The 17,124-nt window shown below is 42.8% G+C and overlaps 1 protein-coding gene across 4 annotated transcripts in view; it reads left to right on the forward strand.

Moving 5' to 3' along the window:
* Nucleotides 1–17,124, forward strand: part of CNNM2 (cyclin and CBS domain divalent metal cation transport mediator 2) — a 113,718-nt gene that overhangs the window by 81,116 nt on the left and 15,478 nt on the right. For 3 of the 4 annotated variants that reach the window (XM_072039752.1, XM_072039750.1, XM_072039751.1), the window contains exons 2-4: nt 6,784–6,927; nt 12,064–12,201; nt 14,294–14,463. In XM_072039752.1, coding sequence (XP_071895853.1) covers nt 6,784–6,927; nt 12,064–12,201; nt 14,294–14,463 — 452 coding nt within the window. Of the gene's footprint in view, nt 1–6,783; nt 6,928–12,063; nt 12,202–12,376; nt 12,442–14,293; nt 14,464–17,124 lie in introns of those variants that run through there. The other variant, XR_011810101.1, reaches the window with a different exon arrangement.

Genomic DNA, 17,124 nt, shown 5'->3' on the forward strand with positions numbered 1-17,124 from the left:
TTAGGAGGCAACTTGTATTTGTTCATTTACCATACCAAAATTGGGTGTTACCGCTAATCCCAGCCATATTCAGCCTAAATTCCCTGCTGGATAAGGACTGCATGACTGGGAAGCACTGGCATGCTGTGCTTGACCAGGGGATCAGTGCTCATGTTCAGGGTGCTTGAACCTATTCCTCTTCACTCTTCAGTTTCAGTCTTGCTGCCTGCCTGCACCTGGTAATAGTTTCCCCTAAATGTCCTCACTTCTCTAGATTCTTCCCTAAGATTTCCACGTCGATAGCAGAGTTCTGAGTTTAAATGACCTTTCTTCTTGCTCTCAAGTTATTTCTGGTTGCCTGCTGATTTCTTTTACTCATGGACCTGTGGTTAGTAGGTGGCTTCTCTGCTTCTAATCCAAGTTTATTGCCTGGTGCATTTGAGTTGCATTTAAAGCTGCAACAGGTAACAACTTTCTAGAGCTGTGCTTTTCCTGTAAAAGCTGCCAAGTAAATCAAGTTGGGCAGTGCACTTCTCACCGAGGGCTGACCAAAACAAATGGCAGGGTAGGCAGCAGCCCTTGAGTTAGAGAGCGTATACCGGGTGATAGGCTGCTAGAGATGGAAAATGTTAGCTCATCTCCTCTTCCATCTGCCACGGGGCAGCGAATTGCCGAGTCCTTTCTAGGAGCATTGTCCAGTCTCATTTTCAGAGTTGCAAGTAACCGAGCTGCTGCCGTTTCCCTTGGGAAAGTATTCTTTACAAATACAATTCACTGTCAGGAAGTCATTCTGAAACTCTCCTTAATTTTTCCTTTTTTTTTTTTTTTTTTTTTTGCTGTCCTCCCACTAAAACGGGCATTCAGGCTTTTAACACAAAGAATCCATTTAAAGTGCTACTTTTTGATTTTCCTGTGAAGGCTTCTGCGGTTTCTAGTTAATGTTTGTGTGAGACTGTAAGCTTTCCAGTTTAAAGGCGAAGAATCACCATATTCCCTGTGGTACCGCTAGTACTTTCACTCGTTTCCTGGAGGGTCTGGATGAGTTTCATGCGGCTACATTAAATGAACGTTAGTTATTGGCTTCCCTTCCCAAATGTATATTAAAAAAATGTGTTTTGTTGCTGAAAAAGGCTGGATCTAAAAAGTCCATTTTAAATGTAGATCATGTTTGTGCAGAAGTTTTGTTTTTCTCCTGATTCTGCGTTGCGAACCTAAAGACAATGTGCACCGGGACGTAAAAGAGGACGGGGGGAAAGCAGCAATCCCGTTTCCCCGTTGAAAATAATCAAAGTGCAAAAGCAAACAGCATGAATGCAAATTTCAGCTAATAGAAAAGAGATTTAATGCCCTTGAACTGTGCTGCAGAAAAGAGATTTAGGAGAACACTTGTTATTTGGGTATAATTGCTTGCAAGCCAATGCTATTCTAGAGGGAGTTGTTTTTAATGGTTAAATTATACAACACGTTTTAAAATTGATTGTTTTGCATAATGCGTTGTTGAACCTGTGAATCTCACCGACAGACCACATTGTTTACCTTTGTTGAAATCAGTTGAAAGCAAGACAGTCGCATGAGAATAAGCTGTGAGGTGTTTTAGCAGCACAGATTGTTAGTTAGCAAATTCAAGGGCAACTAAACACCTCCTGGGATTTTTTTTTTCTCCGTGTAATTGCAGCTGTATTACACAGGTTACAGCTTAACGTTCCAGAGGACTCGCCAACAGCAAATGGACTCGGATTACTGCTTTTAACACAAATTTACTAGTCTGATTCTAGCTTTAATACAACAGGACTTGCAGGAATCTTCTGTGTTATAAAGACCTACCATAAGTTAGAGAGATCACTCTTTCAATTTAAAGCTGTGGCAGCAGTATTACATTTCTGCAGCATAGTCTGGCTAGTAGCATCGTTTTGGTATTATTTGTATCACAAACAAGACCATATCGTATCATTCCAGATCAGTAAAGCATACTCACTGTCTTTACATCTCACCCTTATGCATGGAAAATTATGCATCATTTGGGTTCCTAAGCCGAAATACAGGAATTAAAAGTCAGAAATGAATCGAGCTGAGATTTCAATTATGCCTAGCTTCAATGTCTCTTAGGATCACAGGATAATTTAGGAAAGGTCTTTTGGATGTCATCGGGTACAATCTCCTGTTCAGAGCAGGCCATTTTTGAAGTTGGGTCAGGTCACTGAGTTTTGAATGCCTCCGAAGACAGAGATCTCACAGTGCCTCTGGGCCTCTGACCATCCTCATAGGGAACAACAAGAGTTTACATTTTTGCAACATGTCCATTATCTCTTTTCCCATTGGTATCAAGCTCCAAGAATAATCTAGTTTTGTCCTTTCTATAGCGTACCGTGAAGTCTGTGAAGACTTCTAAGATCTCCCTTTTAGCCTTCTCTTTGCAAGATGAAACCAGCGCAGCTCTCCTTGCCCTTCTTGGTGCACTGTGTGCCCCAGCCCCTGACCACCTCAGTGTCCATCCACTGGAATTGCTTCCATTTGCCAATGTCTTTCCAGTACCGGAAAATCCCAGACTGGATCCAGTAATCCAGGTATGGTCTCACAAGTGCCAAATAGAAGGGAATAATCCCTTCCCTTGACCTGCTAGCCAGAAGTGTGCTTACACAGGCATTATGCATCGGGCTTTGGTTGGCACAAGAGTGCACTTCTGACTTCTGTAGCTTGTCTGCAACACCACTGAGTCCTTTTCTGCAGACCCATCCAGTCAGTTTCCAGTGCCACTCAACACTTGTTTTGTCCCAGGCTCATGACTTTGCATTTGCATGTGTTAAACTGCAGAGGTTTCCTGTCAGCCCATTTCTTCAGCTTGGGTGTCCGTGGGGAAGTGGTACAGCTCTATTCATCTGCCAGAACATGAACGATATTCTTAAGGTCCTTTCTCTAAGCATATAAGTACCTCAGCATCACAGAATCTTGTTTTTTCTTCCCCCCCCTCCCCCCCCCTTTTTTTTTTTCCATTTCTCTTTCAAGGAATGGTCAAGGTATTGTGAGAGGATCATTTTTTCAAGCATTTCTTCCCATGGTGGTCTGTGTGGCCAGTCAATCACGTAGACTCTCTTGAGCTCATGCTAGGTGAGATGATGAGATGACTGAGAGATGAGCATTTGTCACAATTTATATCCGGTGCTGTGCACATGTACAAGCTCCATAGGCTCTTGCTCATTACCAGCTGCTACAGTAAGTGGGGGAAGCTGAGGCTGAAGCAAATGCTGCCTGCCTGTGGCTGCAGAGGAGTTCTGGGTCAGAGCATTTCCTGCAGTTGTCTCCTCGTGCTGCTTGGTACACGTCACTCAGGTCAGTTCTGCCTTTTTCATTGGAGCTGGCAGTGCTGCACAGCTGCCTGCCTGCTGACTCCCACTGGATCAACACTTAAAATGAGTGCTTAAAGAAAGATTAATGTCACAGATACAGTGTGATTAGAGACGGTGGCTAGAAAATCAGTGAGGTATAGAAAATAATTGTTTATTTTCTTTGCACGCTTGCTCTCTCTGTTTAATATGTTCTGTGCTTAAAGCCCTATTAATAATACACAGTCCAGGTTTCCTTACCTGGGTGTATGCTTTGCTCAGCTCCTTGTTGGATATGTATCAGAAGTCCTTAGCAGTGGAAAACAGAGCTGAAACCTTGCTTTTTCAATTGAATAAAATGGTATGACAAATACCAGTGGCCTAATAAAGTCTTTGAATAAAGCTGTAGCCAATTTCTATTTAAAATACTCAGAGGAGTCATTATTTTACTTACAGACCACTTCTAAAGTTGGGCACATGCTGAGTTGTGCTTTTAAAATGATTTTTAAAGAAGCCTTTGCTCTCCTTTGGCTTTTCCTTTAGCCTTTTCCACCTCGATTGTTCCCATACTTGCAGGGTATTTTGCAGTCAGCACACAGCAGCCTGAAGCCAGCCTGACACTGAGAGAGCAGCCAGTATGGGAACGCATCTTCCTGCCACCTCTGTCACCAGCACCAGCTTATTCTGCTCTCTGATGATTTCTGGCAAATATCTGGATCAAAATTAACTTACAGAGACCCAAGAAATGTAGTTTTCAGATTTGGCCTGCTCCATCAAGTGACTGCAGGGGTACTGAAGCAAATGCAGAGAGAGATTGAGAACAAAAGGTAGCCCAGTTAGATTGGTTGAAATTCATCTGACCCCAGCAAAGTGATGAATTCTTGAAAGTCAGGAAGAGGAAAACTTGATAGTCAGGAGGGAAAGAAGGTTAGCATCAATCTGCATTTGGATAAGGTACGTGTTTTTGACAGATAAGCCCTGCACCATGTAATTTTAGTAGTGAGGATCAAGCTGAAGATCAATGCTGCACACCAAAGATTTCATTGACATCTGAAACTTTTAAAAGTTTCACTCACAGAATCACAGAATGATTTGGGTTGGAAGGGACCTTAAATATCCTCTAATTCTGACCCTCCTGCCTTGGGCAGGGACACCGTCTACTAGACCAGGTTGCATACTTTGGGTGATAAATTAAAAACATAAAAATCACAGATTATGGCAGAACCAGAAAAAAACATTCCTATCCTTTTTCATTTCAGTACCTTCCCTGTCCTGTTGCTGTAGATTTGACCCATTGCTTGTGGATTTGTCCAGGACCCCACTATTAGTAAGACTTCTTTTCAAAATGTAAAATTTTACCAGCTACATTCAGCTTTATCCCAGGAAGTACAGAAGTGAAAGAAAAGGCTGTAATTTGGTGATTTCGATCAAAGCTGAAACACTGAGTTAATAGCGTTGTTTTGTTCGAGGAAGGCTTCTTTTTTATTTTATCCACTCAAATGGATTTGAGCACTCTTAGTGCTCACTGATGGAGAATGGTGAACAGCACCTGAGCGAGCGGGTGCAAATGAGCTGTTCTGCTCTGTGATGGATATAATTCTGGAAGGAGTTGCGTCTTTTGGCTTGAAAGCAAATGTACTGATACCTGAGCAGGCACTGGGAAACAAATTACAATCTGTTTTGTCCATGTTGGCATTTCTGTTCCACACTTCCTGAACATTGTGAGATTGAACAGATATAATTGGAGTAATACTTTACAGGGGAAGAGCAAGGATAATAATACGTAAATCTTTCATCCTTTTATGAAGTCACTTTTATTTAATGCTGTTCATTGAGCAGTAAAAAGAGCTGGAAGTCTTACAAGGAATGCAAAGAAATAAAACTGGCACAGTGAAAGCCTTTCAGTACAATACGATTGTTGATCCTTTAAAATCACAAATCATCTTTCTATTAATTCACTGTAGAATAAGGTCTCTTCAAGATAAGACTCAGCAGTGCTGTGGAGTTGGTATTTAAAGTATGTCCATCTGCATCTAAACGAGTAGCTCCAAGACAATCAGATTATGCAGTAGTTACTTTGGTGAGAATATCGCCTAAGTGGAATGGAAACTTCATTTTGAGTCTAATATTAGACCCTGCTTTGGAAAATTCCTTTTAAATGATCACAAGCTGGGAATAGCAAAAGAATTTAACTTTCGACAGACAGCATTCACCAAGAATTTGTTTTTAACTGCTTATGTTTGGTCCCTGGGAAAGCAGATGTGAAAAACTTACCAAAGTGAATTGACTTGACCTGATGCAATGTTTATATCAGTAGTTGATAAGTTTTCCTCCCTCGTCTAATTTGTTCAGGATATTTTCATTCTTCAAGCATGAGTAAGTCTGGCTTGGAATAGTTCGAATGCTTGTTAGTCTAATAATCTGAAGCTTAAAACATGCAGACATTATTGCCTATAAAGGGGTCTGAGCAAAGTTGAACTATTTTGGTTGTCTTCCCCAGATGGGGATAACTATCAGTTTTGAGATCAGCAAAGAAGAACGTGAGACAGTGCCGCTTACCTCTCAACAGCTCACAAAGCACCTTGAGATCTGTGTGTTTGTGCTTCAAAATGCTGCGTGAGTTTGGGGAACCCTTTGAATGCAGAGATCTAGGTGTCTTTTTGGGCACCTTTCCAAAGGACCGACTTTCGGCGGCAGCTCAGGATACTGGCAACCCCAATGTCAAAGCAAATTCGAAGGGTGATTGATTATTTGAAGGGTACTTGATTATTCCTGTGGCAGAAAGGACTTTAGGAGTTAGGAAATGCGTGACAAATGATGCACAGCTTAGGGATCTTTAGAGCCACCAGTATATCTTAGCTTAGCTTTTCTCTTTGTTAATCAGACACTGCTGCTTTGGATATTTTAATTAATCCATTCATTCCTAAACAAGTCCCCTTCTGCCTGGAGCATGTCTAAATAAATTATTTTTTGCAGGAGGAAGGAGGAAAATAGGGATTTATGCGTTGAGCTCCTCTCCCCAGCTTAACCCTGTTCACAGGCTTCTGTGATGTGGCCATTGTTGCTGCTGTTTGTAAGCTTGAGGAGCATCCATGGGAGCTCCCTGCAAAGGAGGACTCCAGCCAGACCTTGCTCTGCCAGTGCAGGACACAAGAAGTGAAAAAGCCATCAACAAACAACAAAACAGTATAATGAATGCAAAGCCAGGGCAATGGTTTCACTGGGGAAAGAAATTAGAAGGAGAACACTGATATTTTTGACTGTTCTTTAGTGTGCTAGTTGGATTTATGTGATCCAAGAATATATTTCTTAGAGGGAAATCAGGTTGTGATATTAAGTGTCTCTTAAATTTTGTAGCTTTTTTATGAGGTGCACCACCAGCCTTTCTGTCTTTTTATTTGTACCTGTTGTATATAATTCTGCTGTAATTTCTGGTCTTTCAGGAATTTCTAAATGTCTAAACTGCTGATCTGTCTCCTTGCAGGCAAGTCTCACCTGGCCATAGTACAAAGAGTAAACAATGAAGGAGAAGGGGATCCTTTTTATGAAGTCCTGGGAATTGTCACTTTAGAAGATGTGATTGAAGAGATCATCAAATCTGAGATTCTGGATGAAACAGACCTATACAGTGAGTAGAAATATTTATACTTTTTTTTTTTTTTTCCAGAGGAGAGGGAAGAGTCTATCCAGCAGCAGCTGTGTCTTATAACTGTTGATGAGATACAAAATGTTGTAGAGACATAAGTTGCTGGTTTAAAATATCAGTGGACAAATAACCTGCAAATCCCTTAAATAGTCAAAGTGATTTTTGTTTTCACAGCATGGGCACCTCACCCCTTTAAGCTGTATTAATTCAAAAATAGGACAGCTTTCTTTATTTGATCATTCCATCTAGAAGACTTAGATGTGCAACATCCTGGTCTCTCCGGTTAGCTGTTCTCCACCACAGTGGCCTAGTTTAAAGCTCTTTGTTCCAGCACTCATAACCTCCCACACTTTCCCCTATCCTCTCTCCACCTCAAGGGCCTGTAGTCTATGTACTCACTGCATTTTAGAAAGAAACCAGGCAGATATCCATACCTCAGGGATGGAGACTCAGGAATGGATAAATACCTCAGGAATGGAGACTCTTTAGAGTCAATCTCTGTCACTTCATTCAGAGAGATCCTAAGAATGGAAAAGCCTCTTCAGGGCTAAAAATCAGCAAGTCCTAAATGACTCTTTTTTTTTTTTTTTAAGTTTTTATTGCACAGTACAGCTCCTTCCTTCCTTAGTGTTAACATCAGTTAAGGCAAATGATGGTACAGATTGAACATTACCTGGGACTTTTTTTTCCCCTCGCTTCAGTTTTTCTGGTCCTTGACCAGTTACCTAAACTGTCTTTGCTTCTGTTCCCATCTGCACAATCTGGCCTGTGCACATGGAACTTCCTTTCTGTCATTCTTCATCTGTCTTATCTGTGCTTCGATCGCTTGCTGGCAGATGCTATTTTTTACTTTGTGTTCAAGTGTAGCAGAAGGATGTCTCTAAATTCTATTGTGACAGAAATAATAGGAATGGTCATTTTAAATATCTTTCACACTGTTTAGCTGACCTTTGCTTTCTTTTTCTTTTCTCATGAAAAGGATCTGAATGTTTCTACAGCATCTTTTTCAGGCCAAAGCAGGCAGTCTTCTATCTTCCTTCCAAGCCAAAAGCCAAATGAGCACTTTGCTCTGTAGGATAGACCTACTTCTGCTTTTCCTAATAGATTGGTTTTGCCTGAACTACTTTCCATAGCTGGTCGGTATTTTACCAGAATTTATGTGCCCAAAGGTTCATGTAAATCACAGTTTTGTTTTACACTGCACTAAATGGTCTCATTACTATGCAAATCACAGAAGTCCAGTTAGTATTGATCTTCTTCATACTGCCACAACTTAACTGCTGGGCTAATCAGTTACAACATAATGCTTTTGCAGGGTGAATTCAGACTTTCTTTTGTAATCTAAAACAGTGGCATGGTTTCTTTTTCTTGTTTGTTAAGAGGAACTGTATAGATCATGCTGTGTTGTTCCCTGGGAAAAGAAAAAAGCATTGACCATTAAAAGCATGTTGGAGGGCAAGGAAATGATAATTTAATTTTACTATCTGAAGACTTCCTAGATGAACAAAATAGAGCTGGTTCATTGGAAACTGTCCTTCCTGGGAAGGTTTTAGTATAGAAAATCCCTAGTTCAGATTAGGAGGGAAGCTTAACTTCCTAGGCTTCCTGGAGGATGCAGGAAATTTTGAGGGGTGGCTCCTTCTGTGTACCATTAAGATGACCTTCTGATTCCAGTATGAAGCACTGGAATTCATTCTGCTGTTTAGATCAAAGGAAACTGGAATGGTAAGGGAGAGAACAGAAATGCAGAGAAGCTAGGAGAAAATGTGATAGGTTTTGGATTCAAGCAGATTGGTATGCTGTAACCACTTCCAATTGGTGTAGTGATTGGAACATGCTTTTGGCTTGCTGAAAGTAGCTTATTGCCCATGATATGTTAAGGTAGCTTCTTTTTGATCTTGATATCAGTGTGTCAGTGCTAGTAACCCCCTCCAGTATCTGAAGTCTCTGGTGCTGTTCATTATAAGGCCAAGACAGCTTGCTCAGAACTTAAAGCCTTAGGATTTGCTCTATGCTAAGAAGTAAGGTTTGCTTAAAAGCAGACCTTATGACAAAATTTGGCAGTGTTATTATGCCTTTGTTCTGAAGTTTTAAACCTGTTTTGTTGTGCTTTGATGGAAACTGGAGATTGATGGAATGGCTGACCTTGGTGTTGGAGCTGTGCCTTTCTGCTGTTTCTGTGAAAATGCATTTCAGCTGTGTCAGGGTAGAAGCAATTGTAAATTTACAGTTTTTGTTAAAAGCTGCTGAAGCTCTGCAGCTGAATTTCTCAAGGGCTGTGCACCCAGTAGACACATGGCATTATTTCACATTGCTCTGCTCTGCCTTATGGCTTGCAGAGATGTTGGGAGCAAGAGAAAGTGTTAAATATATTTAATCTATCAACATCTGCATGGGCTGAGTGCTTCAGGGTGTGTGACTCCATAGCAGGGATGCTGATGGGCTGCAGAGAAGGGGTTTCAGTTGTGATACAGGTGGGCTCTGGAAATGTCTCAGCCAGTGTCACAGAGACGAGCTGTCAGAGTGTTTTGCTTTTCGTACTGGAAAGTTGGAGCGTTTGATGCACTACAGGAACGTGTGCTGTGCTCCTGTGGCCCCAGCTATTGTAGGGGTGCATTCCCCAAGCTTCTCAGAGGCCAAGAGGACACAATCTAAAACCCAGGGCTTTTCTACAAATGAATTAGCCTTGGCTAGTCACTTCCCTGAGGGAAAGACCACATCTTACCCTAACATTCCCATTTCCAAACAGCTCTCAAAACAAGTATGTTAAATATATGTGCTAGTAAACCCTGCATCTCTCTCCCGTGTAAACCACAGAGCTACAGGACTAAAAAACTGTTTGCCCTCATAAGTATTTCCACTGTCATCCAGTGAAACCGTAGCAACACAGAAGGTTATGCAACCCTGATTTGCCTGGCAGGACCTGCAGATATTGGCAGTGTCCTGCGCCAGGAGAGCAGAGCTTTTTGCAGCTGGAATCTAATCTTTCGACACACCCAGGCTGTTACCACCTTCCAGAAAGAGGTGTTTTTATGCTGTTGGCCAGAAGGCTTGTGGACTTGCTAACCTGTGGTCTAGCGCTGGTAGGCTGGAGGAGCAGCATCCTTACAAGAAGCTATTTTAGGTTGTTTTAGAGCTTCAGGTTTAGTCATGCTGAGTTTCTGACGGTTGCCAAAACACGCATGAGACACCGGGCAACCTAGTTTTCCCAGCTCGAGACCAAAAGAACTAGCAAAACTAGCTTCATTAATTCCTAAGCCTTTCTTTTAAAATTAAACAAACCCACAGGCTTAGAAAGAACTGCGCAGCGTGTGGGGCACAGACTGTCAGCCTGGGTGTGTGCATCACCTGGGGGAGGAGGGAGAAGGGGATGTGGGGGGTGCTGAGCAGGGCTCTGGCATCCACCTCCCACTGCCCCGCTGCTGACTGTGGGCACATGGTCATTGAGTCTGGGCCTCTGGGATTTGTATTGTTCCTGGAGTATCAGAGAGCTGCAAATATCAAAGTTGCTAGTCCCTGTCCTTGCTGTTTGGTTATTGTACAGTCCTTGTGTGCCAACAGAACCATGCGTCCATTTGAAGATAGATTTTTGTCCTCATTCTCTTGTCTGGAGCTCACTGCAGGTGTCTACGCTGATTAATACAGACCCTAAAGAGAACAGGACAAAAAGGAACACACAAAGACAGCAATAACTCTTCCCTGCAAGTTGTCCAGGTGCATTTGCAGTGCCCATCAGCTGAACGGGCGATCTGAGGTTAGAACTCCCTGTTCTGTAGCTGTCTTCCATACTGGGCTGGCTCCTTCAAAAAAATAAATGCAGTTGTTGTCCTGCATCAGGAATATGGCAAGAGGGATGACAACATTACTTGTATTTGGACCTATCCTCTTCTTGAGTTCTCCCCTACAGCCCAGGAACTCACGGTCAGCCTTGCTGCTTTGGATTTACAGGCAAATCTAAATATTTCCAGAACCTCCTGAAGACAGCTACAGTACTTGTTGGTATCTCACCTAGGATTATGCTGAGGGTATCCCTCACATGGCACGTTGTTCATGTTGCAGAACCAAACAACATCACGTCACTTTAAAAGCAGAGATTGCTTAGGTCTGCCAAGATAATTTAAGTGCCCACATCTCCATCTCGGTGTAGAAAGGACAGGAAATACCTGGTTACAGATTTAATTAGTCCTGGGTTTCTGTTTCTTACAAGAAGCTCGGAAATTATCTGAATAGCAAAGAACATTTAAGACTATTCCTCACAAAAATATGCAGACTTGGTGCCTTTGCTCTCACTGTGTAGCATTTTTCTTGGGAGAAGGTTTTTGGACAGGCTGCCAAGGAAACCATGGGAGGAATTGAAATCCCCCATCAATTGACGAAGAGCCTGGGTCTCTTACCCTGGCGACTGAAAGATAGAAAGGTTTAAGGCATCCTCCCGTGATGTGATGCTGGTGCTGTATTTGGGTACCAGAAATGCAGTGTGAAGCTTGCTGTGGGAGGGCTCACTGACAGAAGAAATAAAGGAATACAGGAATAGTGCCCTGCTGAAGAGACATTTCCCTGCCTGTACTTCTGGTGAAGTCACTGAAGAGGGCAATGACACAGCTCCTTGTGAGACAGCATCTCAGGTGCAGCATTGCAAGAAATAGCATTCTCCGAGCTTTTCAGAAAAGAAGTAAAAGATTATTTTCTTCTAAGGAGTGTATATAAAAATAAAAAAGAAAGCTATTTATCACAGATGCTCTTACTGAACACCACCTTTCCATTGTTAGTAACACTGAGAGGGACCCCTCCTGCCCACCTAGAATTGCCCCCACACCGTGCACAAGATGCAGAGCTGCTCTGCATTTAGCTGCTTGCAAGCAGACACTTCTCTCACAGTGAAGTGACAGAGATTGTGGGTTCCTGGGTCTGAGCCCGCAGCACAGGTCACCGATTATTTCTGTTTTTTTTTAAGGTGTATCAATGAGCAGGGCTTTGCACGGGTACTGCAGAGGGGTCTGTCTGCACAGTTTGCTCTGGGTGGCTGTCTGGGCTGACTCCATCCAGCGCAGTTCGTGTTGGACCCCATTCTAACAGAAATCGCTTCCTTCCTTTCTTCTCTCACCCTCCCTTCCCCAGCTGATAACAAGACGAAAAAGAAAGTAGCTCATCGGGACAGGAAGCAGGACTTCTCTGCCTTCAAGCAGACAGACAGCGAGATGAAGGTTAAAATATCACCGCAGCTCCTCCTGGCAATGCACCGCTTCCTGGCAACAGGCAAGTGTGGATTATCTGTTTTCACCATCATGCCAGAGCCTCGGAGGCAGTTTGTCAGCAAAGGCCGGTGAGGTGGGTGGGACAGTGCAGGCGGGAAGGGAGGCTGGATGGTGGGGTGACAAATAATGCCACTGTTGTGTTTTTCTTTTTAAATTCTCTCCTCTCCTGTGTTCAGTGTCGGCATGAACCCTCTGAGACATTTACCAGGGGTGGACCAGTAACTTTAAATTGGTCTGAAAGGTAAGGATGAATGCCAAGTGCCGCACTGCATGTCTAGAGTCCGTCAGATTAACGACTAGCAAGTGCACCCCATTAGGAAGAGCTCAGGGAACAAACCACAGACGACTCGATACCACTGGCCAGCTGACTGTAATTGCACTCTGGCACTTCATCCAGAAAGAGATGCTGGACTTTTTGCAGGAAGGTGTAAACCTGTTCCATGAGACTTTTTGACTCGAAGTGAAAAGCAATCCCGACACATTTAATGCAGACTGCACAGGCAGTCGAACTGTACTTTTAAAAACGGATTTTCTTGCTGGCTTATGTGACCTCCGTTGATGGCTCCAGGTTTCAGAGGACAGTTGTCTCCATCCCAGATCACCTTGATGCTTTAGCCCTTGGGTGGGCAGTCTGGCAGAGAGGCCAGGGGCTTGAATGGTTTCTTGCAGCTGACATTGCCTTCCGTCGTAAAGTTGGTCCCTTCACCTCAGAGATGAGACCTGTTAACAGGAGAGCTTGTGGAAAACATACCTTCCTATTGCTCACGTTGTCTCTCTTTGACATATAAAGACTTCTCATGTGCAGGCCTTTCAGATGGGCGTCTTTCACTGCTATATTCGACATATATTGATGGATTGAAATTCATTCTGTCTCAAGCTGGCCAGCTCATGCTGGAAAGCAGTACTTCCCCTCCTAAGACACAGTGACTGCCTGCCTAGATGCTCCCAGTCCGCCTTCGTGCTTTATTTTGCCTCTGCGACTTAAAAGAAACACGTGCGTGATCGGTTTTCACACCTCAGCTGAGGGACAGTAAATCCTTAAAAGGCTTGGACTCCTGCGGCTCATGTGCATGTGAGCATGTCCTTGGTGAAAGGAAACAGTTCAACGGGAAGACGCGGATTTAACAGCAAGCAAAGCGTTGTTCACCTAGTTGTACAAGACTTGGTGGAGTTCCCTAAACACCTTCTCAACAGACATAGTCTTACAGTGCTGCGTCTCTGCTTGTTTTGTGGATGAAAGGATGTTGTAGCTTAAATCTGGCAGTGAAGCCACTGCTAAGTAAGATGAAAGCTACAATTTTGGTTTCTCTGTTCTAATTTGAGAATAGTATCTGGAGCAGATGAAAGGTGCTGGGTCATTAACGGTCCTGTTCTGAAAGGTGTTAGGAAAGCTTATCAATTTGCATGTGTCTATCTCGACATCCCTGGCCTAACTCTCTCACACAAGGATAAGCTTTTTCACCTCAAGCAGCTGCTGTTGGGAACACTGATGACTGAAGAGCAAGTGGATAGGGAATGTGTTCTGTGTGTCAGGTATTAATCCCACGTGGTTTGAACTGACCTGCACTGTGTCTCACTTTGAGTAACTCTTCCCATGTGAACCCTGGCAGCTCAAATTGTCTTTGATTTATGTAGAGCATCTATCTAGAGCAACTTTCTAGGCCCCAAACTCTGATTTTTTTTTATAGAGTGCAAAAAACGCAGTAACTTAATACCTTCTGAGGAAAGAAAAAGTGCATTCAAAGGTTCTCTGTGCCCCAGTTGTAAAGCTCTTCCCATTTACAACTCTCCAATGAGCCTATTCGACTGTGATTTCACTCTCAAGTGGGCAAGACTGCCTTTCTTTTTTCTTTTCCATTTCAGATGGACATGGTTTTTGGTTGTTTTGAAAAATACTGCAGTAATGAAGGTTGAGGCATTCCTGTTTTTTCCCCCTTACAAATCTAACAGTCTCAAAAGACAGGAAGCCTGCAATTCCGTAATGGATCTCTCTGCATCCGTGTGTCTTTTATAGGCAAATGCTTATTAACGAGTATTGCTAACTTCTTGCCAGGCATATGAAGTGTAATGCCAGGTTGTATCTTTTGTTATAGAAGTAGAAGCCTTTGGTCCATCCCAGATGTCAGAGAAGATCCTTCTCAGGCTGCTAAAACATCCCAACGTTATCCAGGAGCTGAAATACGACGAGAAGAACAAGAAAGCCCCAGAACACTACCTCTACCAGCGAAACAAGCCTGTTGACTACTTCATTCTCATTTTACAGGTCAGACATGTGATTATGTTGCTATGTGCAGTATCATGCATCTCCTGACACACTGCTTTTGCTACCTCTCTTGTTGAATTTTATCTTCTTCCAACCATAGGTTTGGAGCTATGGTTTGTGGTAACTGCTCCAGTCTCCTTTATGAGCTTAACAACTTGAAGAGCTCACTCTGCTGTGATGGGCAGACAGTGCTTCCCACTGCATCATCTGATTGAAGTTATTTATGCTTTAGGTATTACTAGGATCAGCAGTGCAAAAGAATCCCTGTGTACAGCTAGCATTGCTTGGAAAACAGGGGTACAAAAAATGTCACGTCAGTAGGAGCTTGGCCAGGATGCTTCACAAATGCATTCTTTGGTTTGCAGAAGGAGGCATGGGGAGTTTGACAGTTCGGAAAGATGGTGTTTTTCCATGCAATTTTGAAGCCTGCACCTTTGGTGGTGTGCTAAATGCAGGTTTTAGTGGGGCCATTGCGCCATCTACTGAACCCCTGCCACCTCCTGCCACAGCCCCTGCAGTTCCCTGGGCACCCTGCCACCTCAGCTCTTGCCCTACCCCGAGAAAGTTGCATTTGGGTGATTTTTAGATTGCCGCCCTAGAGGGTGTGGAAGGACTTCTTTCTGTCCACTACAGGTTCATTTTCAGTGCTGATTATCTCCTAGGGTCTGTTACTTGGCAGGAACATTCTAGCACTGTTTGAGCAGGAACATTTTGCTGGAAAGGTGCTTATGTGTCTATCCTGGACAACTGAAATGAGTTTTGGTTTACAAACATAGGCATTGTAGCTGAAGTTGTAACACAGGGCTTGAAATCTCCCTCACCTTTGCCTTTAAAAAAAAAAAACAAAAGGAGTGGGTGCCAGGGGGATCAAACATCATTAGTGATAAACAATGAAGAAAGCACTGGAACATGGTATTGTGGATTCAACATGCCTCTATTTTAGAAAAGAATTAGGTTGTTTTTTGTTTTTCTTTTTTAAGTGTTTGAGGAGCCACTGGTAGCTCTTTAACTGCTCTTTCTTATGTGCTGAGTTGTTGCAATCTAAAATACTCCAGAGGCAAGATAATGCTTCTGGATGAGGTAATGCTGCAAAGCTGTGAGTGGAGGACATGTGCAATCTAAAAGAACAATTGGTTCTTTCTGAGCTACTCTCCAGTCAATAAATATTTAGTGAAAACAGTGTGCTAAGTCTATAATGCATTTGGAAAAATGAGTTTTGTGGTAGATGCACGCTATAAAAATGGTAACATTGGTTCTGCAGGGATGAAGAGGATCAATACTCTGCTTTTGTTACTTAAAATATCTGGTCTTGGGCAGATTCTCTCGCCCGGAGCTACCAAGAATACCTTTCACAGTAAAAGCATACACGAACAAAAACATGTTCTGTGCATTAAATTCACCAACTTAATCTCTGTAGAGTTACTGTTTTAGTTGGAAGGTCACCTTATGCGAGTTTTTCTTTAGCTACTGAGAAGTTCTTCTGTAGCAGTTTGAGATTTGTTTCTGTCATTCTGTTCTTTCAAAATTCATGTCGGGGCATTAAGCAGGGGAGAAACAGAAACCGTGGATGCATGTGTTTAAACAGGGCAGCTCACATCAGACTGCACATGTGGGGAGTTCTCGGTTTTCCAGCTGCTGTGACTATGCCAGGCATGCCTTACCTTCTTACGGCCACCTCCGGGAAGTGCCGTGTGTGCTGACAGAGCAGCAGTGCTGGAACTGAAGCTACACTCTTGCTGCTAGCTATTGGCTTGTATTTGTTTAGCTACTAACCCAGACCGACTGTATGTGAAGATCAAAGCCCACGTGCGTTTCTTGTGTATGTGTTTTGAAGACCTGGCCTTGGCTGGGAAATAACTAGCAGCGACAAGTAGGTTGAGAGCCCCGTTTATAACCAGTCTTGGCCTGGGTGACCAAGTTGTACCTACTGGAAAGCTTATAATGAACAAATAAGCTACCTATTGGTGTTGTGGAGTGAAATTGATTTTCAAAGGGATTATATGAAGAGGTTATTTGTGATAGCAGGGGAAAGTGGATTTGTGAGATAGGCTCTCTCTTCCTGTTAGATCGATTTTATGTTCTTTCTGATCTGGGATGGTTGGGAAAACTGACTTAGTATCAGGTGTTATGCAGGCTGATTTCATTTGCATGATTTTCTGCATCAGTACAGTGCTGTAAAATTAAAGGCATGTTTAAATAGTTTAAATAACGTTTAAGACAATAAACACATAGAAATAAAATCTTTTGGACTTACTTTCATCTGATTGTGTAGATCTGATGCTCGATTCACTTAGTACAAGTATCAAGTCTGCCCTTTCCAGCCTCGCCAGAGGGAAAGCATTGCAGGTAATTAGGCTGTTTGCCTGAAAACCCAACCTTGGTGTAGTTCAGCCTGAAAAGGTGCTTGAGATCTCTTCTTCCTGCAGTTCTGTACTGTAACTCTCAGTACAGTATCAGTAAAGATGGAGGTGAAAGCCAGGTCCCACTAAGAAGGCAATTATTTCTTCTTAGTTACATACCAAATAATTGTGATGTTTACAGCTACATTTGATAGTGTAGCTTCTGTTCTAGACTCTTTTGTGTGATACTAGCACGTGATGTTAAATGTTTGGTGCAGACCACATCAGAAATGGGTGCATAGCCTGGTAGGATGGTGGTGTA

This window comes from Anas platyrhynchos, chromosome 6 (assembly GCF_047663525.1).
Source record: "Anas platyrhynchos isolate ZD024472 breed Pekin duck chromosome 6, IASCAAS_PekinDuck_T2T, whole genome shotgun sequence".
NCBI classification, from domain to species: Eukaryota; Metazoa; Chordata; class Aves; order Anseriformes; family Anatidae; genus Anas; species Anas platyrhynchos.